Source organism: Leishmania infantum, chromosome 33 (genome assembly GCF_000002875.2).
Source record: "Leishmania infantum JPCM5 genome chromosome 33".
Taxonomy (NCBI): domain Eukaryota; phylum Euglenozoa; class Kinetoplastea; order Trypanosomatida; family Trypanosomatidae; genus Leishmania; species Leishmania infantum.
The window spans coordinates 334,678-345,803 of record NC_009417.2 but is presented as its reverse complement, the minus strand read 5'-3'; the positions used below and the strand labels follow the sequence as shown (position 1 = coordinate 345,803).

General features: G+C 58.2%; 2 protein-coding genes across 2 annotated transcripts; both read right to left on the bottom strand.

The window, feature by feature from the left end:
- Nucleotides 1–967: 967 nt before the first annotated feature.
- Nucleotides 968–2,752, bottom strand: LINJ_33_1020 (conserved hypothetical protein; the record flags this gene model as incomplete). The annotated part of the gene is made up of 1 exon (XM_001468143.1): nucleotides 968–2,752. One exon carries the CDS (start codon nucleotides 2,750–2,752, stop codon nucleotides 968–970), a length of 1,785 nt encoding a protein of 594 aa, XP_001468180.1.
- Nucleotides 2,753–6,890: 4,138 nt separating this feature from the next.
- LINJ_33_1010 (putative nicotinate phosphoribosyltransferase) lies at nucleotides 6,891–8,135 on the bottom strand (the record flags this gene model as incomplete). The annotated part of the gene is made up of 1 exon (XM_001468142.1): nucleotides 6,891–8,135. The coding sequence occupies one exon, from the start codon at nucleotides 8,133–8,135 to the stop codon at nucleotides 6,891–6,893; it is 1,245 nt and encodes a 414-aa protein (XP_001468179.1).
- Between the last annotated feature and the right edge of the window lie 2,991 nt (nucleotides 8,136–11,126).

The following is an 11,126-nucleotide window of genomic DNA, read 5'->3' as shown; positions in this document are numbered from 1 at the left end:
TGNNTCNANNGGGGCTGGCGTAGGTCGGGGGGNCGNCTTCCTTGTCTCGGGCTCCGCTATTCTCTTCCGGGGACTCAAGAGGATGCTGCGACGATATGAGGACGTCGCGTGTTGTCGGATAGCCCTTGATGCCGCTGGACCGGCGCCGAGGATGCACAAATGCCCCAAGGCCTGCACATCCGGACTGGAGGCAGTACCTCGACAAACTCAGAACGCACGTCGTGGTGAGGACGGCGCCGATGGCGGAGCACATCTGAGGAGAGAGATGTGGAGTGCGGGGTCGAGTGCGTTTCGGGCTCGCAAGCGCTGAGCGCTACTGTGGACCTCCGGCTAGAGTCTCTGCCTCCCCTCGGCTTGGCTGCTGCAGTCGCATCGTGTCCCTCTGACACTGCGTATGATCGACGAGTGGGCGCACGCAAGCTGCTACCACCAGGCACCTCCTCGCATAGCGCACACTTTTCATCGCTGTACACGGCAAGAGTAACGCGCTACGACAGTGCTTACGTGTCGCTTGCGCACATCAAGGGCACACACGCGCACAGACAGCACAGAGAACAGAGACATCGCACACACGTCCCAAGAGCGGAGCGAGAAATCCACGCCCTCTCCTCAATGAGGCTTGAAGGCAGCGATTCCATTTTGTCCGCGCACCGGCACACACACAGTACAGCAACGACACGGTCAGCGCTGCGTCGCGTGCTTCGCTGTGCGAAGAGAAAACGTGCGTGCAAAGGCACGCACCAACCACCCAACGGGCTTACCCCGCAAGGCGTGACACGCTTCAGTTTCCTATCCTGAATGGTTCCCGGCTACACCTCCGCTCGGCTCTTGTACATTCGCGCCGGAGAGTGTGTGTGTGTGGGGGGGGGAGGGCCGCTTATGCGGGTAGGAGTGGGCGCACAGACAGGTGCAACACACGGACATGCACGCTATTCCTCCCCCACCCCCATCTGCACCCCACACTGCTTTATGTCGCAGGTCGTTCCCACGTGGTCGTTTCCACACCGGTGTTCGGGTCACGGTAGGCGTAGTAGGTTTGCTGGTACTCCTGAGAGAAGATGGGGCGCCACCCGACCGGTAGAGGACCGTGGCTGTCGTAGGCCACCGCCGGCAGCGCAGGCGTTGCTGACGCAGGCTCGCGCATCACGTGTGTCTTCTGCTGGGGCTGCGTCTGCGCATGCGTCGCCGCGGCCATTGACTGGGCCTCGACACGGACAGCCGTCTCCGGGGCCACCGCCGCAACAGGGCCGGCTGCTTCAGTATTCTGATGCTCCCTTGGCGCCGCCGCGCGCGCATCGTGCCACCGCTCATCGCCGTGGCGGCGGTCAACGCGGCGACCGTGGTAGCGGCGGTAACGCCGTGACGATGACGACGAAGAGGCACGGGAGTACGAGCGAGACGAGGAGCAGGAGGCGGAGCGGGTGCGTGAGTACGACGGCGACCGCCTCGAACGCCGCTGGCTGTCGCGCAGGGACGGCGAGCGACGACGCTTGGGCGGCGCGGCAGCCGACGGCGATTTATTTGGTCGGCCTTCCTCCTCGCACGTGTCGGCTCTGTTCGGCGATTCGCTCTCACGAATAGACGCAGGTCTTATTGCGTGAGGATCATGTTTCCACTCGCGCGGAGCTTTAACATGCAGCCTTGCCAGGTTCTGCGGATCGGTAAGGTCCAGCTCGGCTCTGCAGAAGGGACGAACCGCCACAGTGCGATGATAGTTGCGAGCCCCGTTTGGAAGAAAATGGCTCTGGCCTTTGCGCACACTGTAGTAGCAATTCACATAGTAGCGCACCTCGGCGCAGATCGGCAGCGGCCCCTTCTCTGGCGGCTTGCGACTGCGCTCCGGTACCTTGTATGCGTTCGACTCACTTATAAACTCCACGGCGCGGCGCGTGAAGACGCGAATCACTTGCGCCGCCACATCAGCGTTCTCCAGCTCGACCAGTGCCCTCCATTCGCGCTTCGCCAAAGCGCGCTGGCACTCGATGAGAACAATTTTTCTGGGCTGACACTCACCTACCAGCATTTGGTACACCATGAACGGCGACAGAGGGAAGCTCGCCGCAACACCACCCTGTCTTCCATGCGTGGGGTCCTCTCTGTTGTCGCGGTGGCGATTATATATTTCCTTGAACAGAAAAGTGACTACCACCGTCTCGCAAACCGCACCACAACTTTGCACGCCACCCACCGTCTCTCCGCGACTCGAGTGCACTTCTTCATTTCGCGGAGCACGCACGGCTTCCGATGCTGTCGCTGAAGTGGTGGCCGGGACGGAGACTAGCGTCGGCGCGCTCCCCGACATAGCAGAGTTTTTCGCATCCTTGGCACATGGCGCCACGGCCGGCGCGAGTGTTGGTGTAGCGGCCTGTGGAACAGAGGTGGGGCGCTGTCGCCCTTCTGCGCCCCACGTCACAACTCCCTCCACCAGCACCTCATGCACACCCAGTGTCAAGTAGCCACGCCGCAACTCTAGCGCGCCGTCCTCGGTGCGCAGTAGCACTCGCACTCGGTCCAGAATCGTCCACAGCGCTTTCGAGGACGAAAAGAACACGACCCCACACTCCATGACATTCTCGTCAGATGTGCTGCGGATCGGCGTTGTGTTCAACAAGATGTGCGTTATTCCGTTATCGGGGTAATGCGTATCGAACAGCTTCTGCAGCGGCTGGGGGGCGTTGAGGAGCGCTGGTGGCAGGTCCAGCAACAGCAGGGCCGTTCCTTTTAGCACGGCATCCTCGTATCGGTGCGACATCTTCCTTCGTCAACAGAGACGAGTGTGTGTTGCCGTGAGGATGAGGTGGGCGGCACGGTGCACATCCGTCCCAGTCGATGCAAGCACGCGCACACAAAAAAAGAGATTGCGGAGTAAGCAGCAGCCATTAGGCGGGTGCACGCGTGACACACGACCATAGTACCACGGAGTGCGGTCGCGAGACGAGAGTTGAGCAGTCGAGAGAGAGAGAGCAAAGACATGAGGCTGACACGGCTGAGCTGGATGGCTTATCGCTCAAGTGCAGGCGCAGACTCCAGGAATGGATGGAGAGGAAAAGCCCATCCGCCCGCGCTCATGCGGCGGCGGTGTCCTTTGCGAAGATGAGGGGGCGCCGCACCTCACCGCCTCCCGTTTTTTTTCCGCGGTGTGCAGCACACGCGCACACATGTATATATATATATATGCTCCTTGTTTGCGGAGGCAGTGTCTTCCGTGCAGGCACAGCTGTGGTTGCTACCAAAGACCATGCGGGCGCCACTTTTCTTATTGTTTTGTGCTGTCCTCCTCCGGCCTTCGTCTCGCCTCGTCTCGTCCCCTGCACGCACCTCCCCGCGCCCGCACCCGCACCCGCACTTTGCGACGCCGAATGAGCGGAGGGAGAGCGGAAGGGGTGGTGGTGGTGTGATGACGCGCAGGGGCGGAGAGAGCAAGAGCAAGAAGGGAAAGCCTAGCGACGCCATGAGAGAGCCAAGGTGAGCGGTGCGCGGAGCTTGCAGATGCGAGCACGCGCCACAATCCGAGTGGCTGTAGTGGAAGGCGTACACCTCGCATGGGTGATCCAACGGCAAACGTACGGGGCCCGACGACGGATGAGGCGGCGGCCAAACAAGCGCGAAAAAAAAAACGGTGCGATCAAGAACAAGAGTGGGGAAGGGAGCTTGAAGAACGCTGTCGTACTAACAATACTAGTAACGGTATGAGGCCGTCCTGGAGACGGACCTCGGCACGAACGTAAACATGCAGGCAAAGGCTGGGAACAACAACAACACCGTGAGCGCCTAACAGGGAAAGAAGAAGGGCGAAAATAGCGTACGATGGGGTTACGGCGCCCTTCTTTCTTAGTCGTCATATCGTGCCTGGAAGTACCATGAGACAATCAGAGAGCGGAAGTCAACACGTGTGTGTGAGAAAAAGAAACGACGCATCTCGAGATACATGCGCGCACACATCTGCGCAGATGCACGCACTAATGCATGTGCGCGTTCTGCATCGTCAAACGTCTCACCCGTTTGGGCGCCCCCACACCGCCGAGAGAGGGCAAGATCGTGCGTGCGCGCATGCCCAGATTTAAATGGCCGAAAATGGGCGGGGCCTACGGCATCGCGGGAGTGAGAAGTGGACCGACAACATCACTAAAGGTTAAGTGATTGCCGTCGCTCTTGTGTTGTGCTGCCACCTGCACGAGCACGCCCCCCCCCCCCCACACACACACTCACGCAGACGTTATCGTATGCCCCAGCACAGAAAAGAGGGAAAGAGACGAAGAGAAGAAAGGCATACCTCACACTGGCCATCATCTTTCTCTGTGCCTGCGTGCAGGCGGAGCGGGATGGGGTGGTGGAAGAGGGAGATGAGCCAAGTGTGTGCGCTTATTCTCCATAGTCTTCTCCCCAACGCACGCCTGCGGCGGTACAGCGTTGCAACCTCCCCCTCGATTCGTCACACCTTTCCTAACATCCGTCATACCAGCGGCAACGCCGCATGCAGAGGCACGAGAGCTTGCATTCAATGCATACCACAAGGACAGACACGCAGCGAGAAGAAAAGCATTTGCGTGCCATTCCCATCAGCCTTACGTCTCCAGCTTCGTTACGGCAGGCCAAGGAGTTGACGCATTCCGCCGTGATCCATTCCTCTCTCGCTGTTCGAGGGCGACCACACACGGGCGACTAGCGTGTGCACAAAAACAAAAAGAAAACGGATAGGAGCAGCACTTCTCACGATACATGACGTGCACAGAAGAACGCAGCGTTCTCTTCGTTTCGTTGCGCCCCCTCTCCTTTTCTTCAACGTGTCATGCGGGCCCGAGCGAGCCGGAAAATCGACGCATGCGCGACTGAGCACGCCGTGTGAGAATAAAAAGAAAGCGTTGGAAAGGGGCAGAGAGAGACACGCAACTCGGGGAGGCAAGACTGCAGGTGAATGGGCCACCAGGAAGCGCGTCAGAGGAGGAGGACTCTCAAAGGAACCAGCAGGACAAGAAGGGAGACCATGGACAACAAAAAAGAACGGAAACAGGTCGAGGGATGATTTGCGCGCAACAACCAACCAATGGACGAGCCCTCCTCCCCCTCCAACGTGGAGCAAGTAGCTCGCTGTCGTGTAAACTCTATGCCCCACAAAACATATATATGTGTACAAGCTACAAGGCAGCGCGGTGCATGCCAAAGAAGGGTCAAAAACCACAACCACAGAAGCAGGGAAAGAAACATACGAAATCGAAGCGATAGAGGGGGAGGGGGGAGAAGGAGGGTTGCGCTCTCAACGTCAGTCAGGACATAAGTCGGAGAACAGGAGTAGGTAGCCGCTACCAAGCCAGCAACAACACGCACGAACAACGGCAAAAAGAAGACATGATGTCAGCGCATACGCGTGATGAATGCCCATACGTGCCTCCCAACTCGTCCTCACTGGCGCGTTTTCTACTTCTGTGGCAGATTGCACGAATCTGGTATCCCTCCTGTCGCGTTCTCCATGGCACGGCGCACGATTAGGCAGGCGTACGCAGCACCCCGCCTCTTTTTTTCTCTCGCCCGAAGAAGCCCTGCCATGGCGGATAATCAAGGGAGGGGGCGGGGAGGCAAATCCAACGCTGACAGCCGCTAGATTCGAGATGCAGAATGAGTAGACGAGCGGCCGTGGGTGAAGAAATGCGCTGAGGCGCGCCATTTGGAATCGCGGAGAGTGCCTCGACTCACCCACTCACTCCTCCTCTTCCTCGACGCGTCTGTCAATCATCTCGCTGTCTGCTCATTCTTGTTATAGCCCTTGGAGATACTAAAACCCAGTAGCCCGAACAATCAGGGACACCATTAGGCAACACATCCAACCGAGCACGACGCTCACACTCCCATAAGAACAACGCCAGCAATAAAAAGGAAACGACACACCGTTTTCCCTCTAACGTTTCGGAGAGAGACGCAAGAGTCAAGCAACACGCGTCAGACCCACCTGGGCATGCGCACGGAGGAGCCATGCAAAGCAAAAGAGGGAACTGGGGGTGGGGTGGGGAGGGGAAGAGCGAGGGCCATGGGCGACGCATACACAAACACGCGGTCAGCCATGCGACACCCGCCCCCGCGCAGTGCCCGTTGTTGCGCACTGGTGTTTTTGCTTTCTGATTCAATCATCCTCCATAACACCCTGGATGCGCGCGCTTCGCTGTGCTTGAGCTTCCGAAAAAGAGACAACCGAGCTCCTTTCAGGCGCCCGCATGCCAGCGTGCCTACCACAAAGCCGTCTGCGACCGCCGATGCGCCCGCAGGGCATAGTCGTCAACACCTCCTTCTCCCTTCCGGTGTAGAGAGGAAGGGAGCGAGAGCACTAGAAGAGGGCGGGGCCAGGAGAGAGGTGTCCGGCGTACGCACACTGCACAAGGCAAGCGCTGCAAAGGCAAACGCGAAGCGAAGCGCCAAAATGAAAGAGAGACAACAACTAAAAACACAAGGAAGGCAGAACAGGGGGGAGGGAGACAGAGAGATGATGATGATGACGATGCGGGAACCGGTAACGCCACTTATGCGTATGTATATATATATATGCCTTGAGAATATATGCACACAGAAACAAAGGGCGATATATATATATATATATTAGGCCGCTAATGGGGGAAAAGGGGGAAAGGCGAAGAGAACAACTACAGTAGCAGCACCAGCAGCACATGTGCCACCCGCGGGGAGGGGACAAGGTGTGAGGCGAAGCTGCTTGACAAGAGAGGTACGGCGCGGCAGCCTAGGTGCCGCCACACCCGCACATCTTTTCTTTTTTCGCCCATCGCTACTCGTGTCTCCCCCCCTCTTTGCTCACGCGTCAACGTTAGGTACTCCTTGCCGCTTGCACTTGTAGCTATTACGTCCTTCCTCAACCGTGCCGGATCTCCATACTATATGGGGCTCATTTAAACGTTAAAAGCCTCCTTCAGCTTCTCTACGTACTCGAGGTCGTCGCACATGATCTTGCCGGGGCTGTCCGACAGCTTCGCGACTGGCCTGCCCTGGCATCGGACCATTTTCATGACGATGTTAATCGAGCGAACTCCTTTAATGGAGCACGTCAGCTGCGTGCCGATGCCACATAGCACATTTGTGTCCTCCTTGAAGCCGTTGTACAACTCCACCGCTTTCTCCAGGTCGAGCCCGTCTGAGAAGACGAGAGTCTTGGTGTGGGGATCGATCCCGAGAAGCTTGTAGTGATTCAAGGCCTTCTGGCCCCACTCCGTGGGTACACCCGAGTCTTGCCGAAGTCCCTGATAGGCGTTCGCCAGACGCGTGTCGAAGTCCTTCAAGAAGGCGTCCATTGTGATGCAATCCGTGAGCGCAATGCCGAGACACTGGGGGTACTCCTGTAGCCAGTGGTCCATCGCCATAATCTGAGAACGGCGCAGCTCTGAAGAAAGCTGCTGAAAGGCCTGAAACCACTCATGCGCTTGAGTGCCCACAGGCGGCAGACCAAGGCGCCGCGCCAGATCGTAGTTACTCGTGCCCACCAGGTGCGGTCCGAATCGCACATCCTCCTTTAGTGTTCGCACGACCACCTCCTGCACCGCCTGGCTGCAGCGCCGGCGCGTGCCAAACTCAGCAACCTTGAAAGTGGCAAGCTCCTCCTCCGTGTGATTAGCGAAGAACAGCTCCAACTTCTCGTGCAGGTTCGCCAGCGCCTCAGCCGGACCCACGCGAGAGTGGCGGCTGCGTTGGGTGACCTCGCTGACGATCGCCAGTAGCGGGATTTCCCACAGAATTGTTTCCACCCATGGCCCCTCCACCGTCACCTCCAGGTCGGAGCCGTCCTCGCCGAACTCGTTCTTCTCGCATGCCATCGTCGGCGGCACGGCGCGAATCTGCACCTGCTCCGGCTTGTAGCGGTAGCCGCGCAGGTATTCGAGGTAGTCCTCCTTAAAGTAGGGCAGGGTTGCCAAGTAGGCGCATTCCTCTTGGGTCAGTCGCACATGGGCCATCTGCTGCACGTGCGCGTACACCTGATCCGCGTAGATGCCAAGGTGGACATCCTTGTCGCGGCAGCTGAACTTGTAGGCCGCAGTCACGGTTGGGTTCTGGTGAAAGACGGCCTGCTGCATGTGCAGTTTGTAGGCATCCGTGTCCAGGAGCGATTGGATGATCGGGGCGAACTGGTTCGAGTGAGCCATCGTGTTGCCGATCACTGCTGCCTCTCTTTCTTTTCTCTTTGCCGCTGGAGGAGGTGCAGCGAAGGAACCGAGTGGATGATGTGGCGCGCAACGCGCCATGAAACTCTCCCGTGATGTGGCCCGATGAGGTCTGTAAGCAAGAACTGAACCAAGCGATGAGCGAGAGCGACTGCAAGCGCCCTGAACAGGCAATAAAGCGGCGGTGAGAAACGAGGAGGGGGCACACACACAGAACAATAAGAGCAAGTGTGGCAAGCAAGAGGAGGCGACGTTGATGGAGTCCAAGTCGGAGGCCGAGACCGCAACCACAACAAGTTGTAGGAGAGGGAGGAGAGGACGCCAACAACAGCAGAACCAGAAAATGAGATGCAAACCAGAGGGAGAGCACTCGACGACGACACAAGCAAAGATTACACACTCGCGCGCGCGCAAAAAAAAGTACTCACATGCACCGTGTGCACCTTTACGACGCGCGGCGAGGAGGAAGGACGGAAGGAAGGGGAAGGAGAGGGGGAGGGGGAGAAGAGAAGGAGACACGCCACAGTGCTGGATGAGCCCAAACGAAAAGAACACCATCAAACACGCAGAGGTCCTGACGCCTACTGGACGAGACACACGAAGGAGCAGCCAGAGCGCTAAGCAGACGCACACGCACACACACACACACACACACATATATATATATATAGCAAGAATGATAGGGGAAGGGGCGCGAGCGAGGGACGTACCAGGAGACGACAGTGGGCCGGGGACAACAACAAAATCATGAATGAGACGAGGTGCTGATTGGAAGCCGCGCAACGAGGACGGAGGGGACAAAGGAATGCGAGGAGAAGAGGGGGAGAACGTCAGCGCATGTGCTGCTGCTAGGGAGTGGGGAGGCTTGTGCGACAGCTTTTCTGCTGCCTGCAGAAACCGGCTACGACGTGTGCGACGACTGTGCGTGTGTGCGTGCGCGTGCGTGAGAGACAAGGGGCTTACGCGTGTAAAAAGCGAGGAATGGAAAAGAGGAGGTTGCGGTAAAGGTGCTCGGCAATGAGAGAAAGAGTGCAAGCTGCTCGAAGACCCACATAGACGCAAAAATACAAAGAAGGCAGACACGCCGAACAAGCGAGATAGTGGATGGCAAGTTTCGTGCCTGTGTGTGCGTACGAAGTCGTAGCTCAGAATACAGAGGAAAAAAGAGGAGGGGATTAAGAGGGTGCAGTTTCGGCAAAAAGATATGCCGTAGCGTCACGTTCTGCTCTTGCGGTGGCTGTGCGTGTCCGTGCCACATAGTCGGTAGATGGAGTAGGTCCGCGTGCGCGACAAGGAAAGAGAAGAAGCGCAGAGTGAGATAGGGATAGCTGGGCAGCAAAACGCGGCGATCCGTGAAGGGGGTTGAAAGGCCGAGGTATCACACAGTTCGGCGGCAGGAAAAACGAAAGGAGCGGCAGAGCACAGGGAGAGCGGCAACTGCGCGTCGCAGACAAGCACTGACGAATGTGCATACCCCGCTGCTTGTGGCGTCGTACCAGCCCCGTTTCATTTCTGCTCACCGAAGAACGGATTGGATCACAGAAAATGGTGACAAGGCCTACTTGCCCTGCCTCTTCAGCATTCGCACGTTCCCCGTAGTGTTGCTGCCGGGAACACTAACCCTTGCTTTGGCTAATTTTGTTTCCCTGTGTAGCCTAAAAATCACGCAACCACGCAAGAGCATGGACCTCGGCACGCTCGCACGACAAGGTCGGAATGCATTTTCTCGTTTAATGTGCCCATCCTGTTATACAGCAGGAACTCACCGCCAGCTCCATCCCTACCCTGCCACAGGCCCCCCCCCCAGCGTGGTGCAGCGGATGCCACAGACACGCACGCATCGCACCAGATGCGCCGGCTCGGTCATATGGGGCACGGCCCCCGCCCTCCAGCTCTACCCGCTCACCCACCGCCTCGCAGGTCGCCTCACAGCCGTTCCCCCGCTGTGCCGGCTGCCCCCCCCCTGGTGCAGCCTACCCCCACCCCCCTCTCCTCGGGGCGGCTCAGGCCTCCCCACACCAGTGGGCCGTGCGAGGGCCGGGGGCGGGGAGGGGTGGATGGGTGGGATGCGTTCGAGTCACGCGGACACTCTGCCCATCATGTGGAGAGTGCACACGCGCGTTCGCGGCTGCAGATCACCCGGACGCCACGCCGCCCAGGGCCTGGCGGTCCGCTGTCAGCAGCGATGCACCGCCCTGCCAGCGCCAGAGGTGGCTCGGCATTTGGCAGGGGATAGGGGAGGGGATAGTGCATGACTTCCTCCGACCGAGAGAGAGTGGGGGGGGAAGGTGCGCTGGGCCCGGAGATGCCATGCACTGAGGTGCGCCCCCTCCTGTCACCGGGGTCGCTGTGTCGGTACAGACACAAGAAAAAAAAAAGATGCATACGAGAACGAGCGAGCTGGCAAAGAGAGAGTAAACATGACGATAGGACAGAGGGAGGGGAGCGTTGAGATCTGAACACAAGCACACACACACATACATACGCACATGCACACAAATATAGACACACGTACGTACAAGCTGTACAGGCACAGAGAGTTCGAGCGGAGAGGCACAAAAAAGTTGCACGTTTCTGCAAACGACAGCAAAAAAAAAAACGAATAGACATAGACGCGAAGTGACGTCAACTGCGTCGAGGGAGAGAAGACGGAAGGATCGGGGAGGAGAGTACATCGTGATGATTTATGGGACTAGATATGCATGTATACATATATAGAGAGAGTTATGCCTAGATATAACGCTTTTCCGTTGCCTTTTGAAAGCGGAGGCAAAGGATTCCGGGACACACACACACACACACACAGATACGCACTAGCACGGCAGCCCCGAAAGAAGGGCAGGAGCCTCGCCAAAGAGCAAACGTATCATCTGCCCTCCCCTCTCACCAGGGACAGAGAAAGGAGCCCTGACATGGCGTTGTTGGGAGGGAGGCCGCGGTAGAGGAGAGCGCCACGAGAGGAGTCACAGGCAG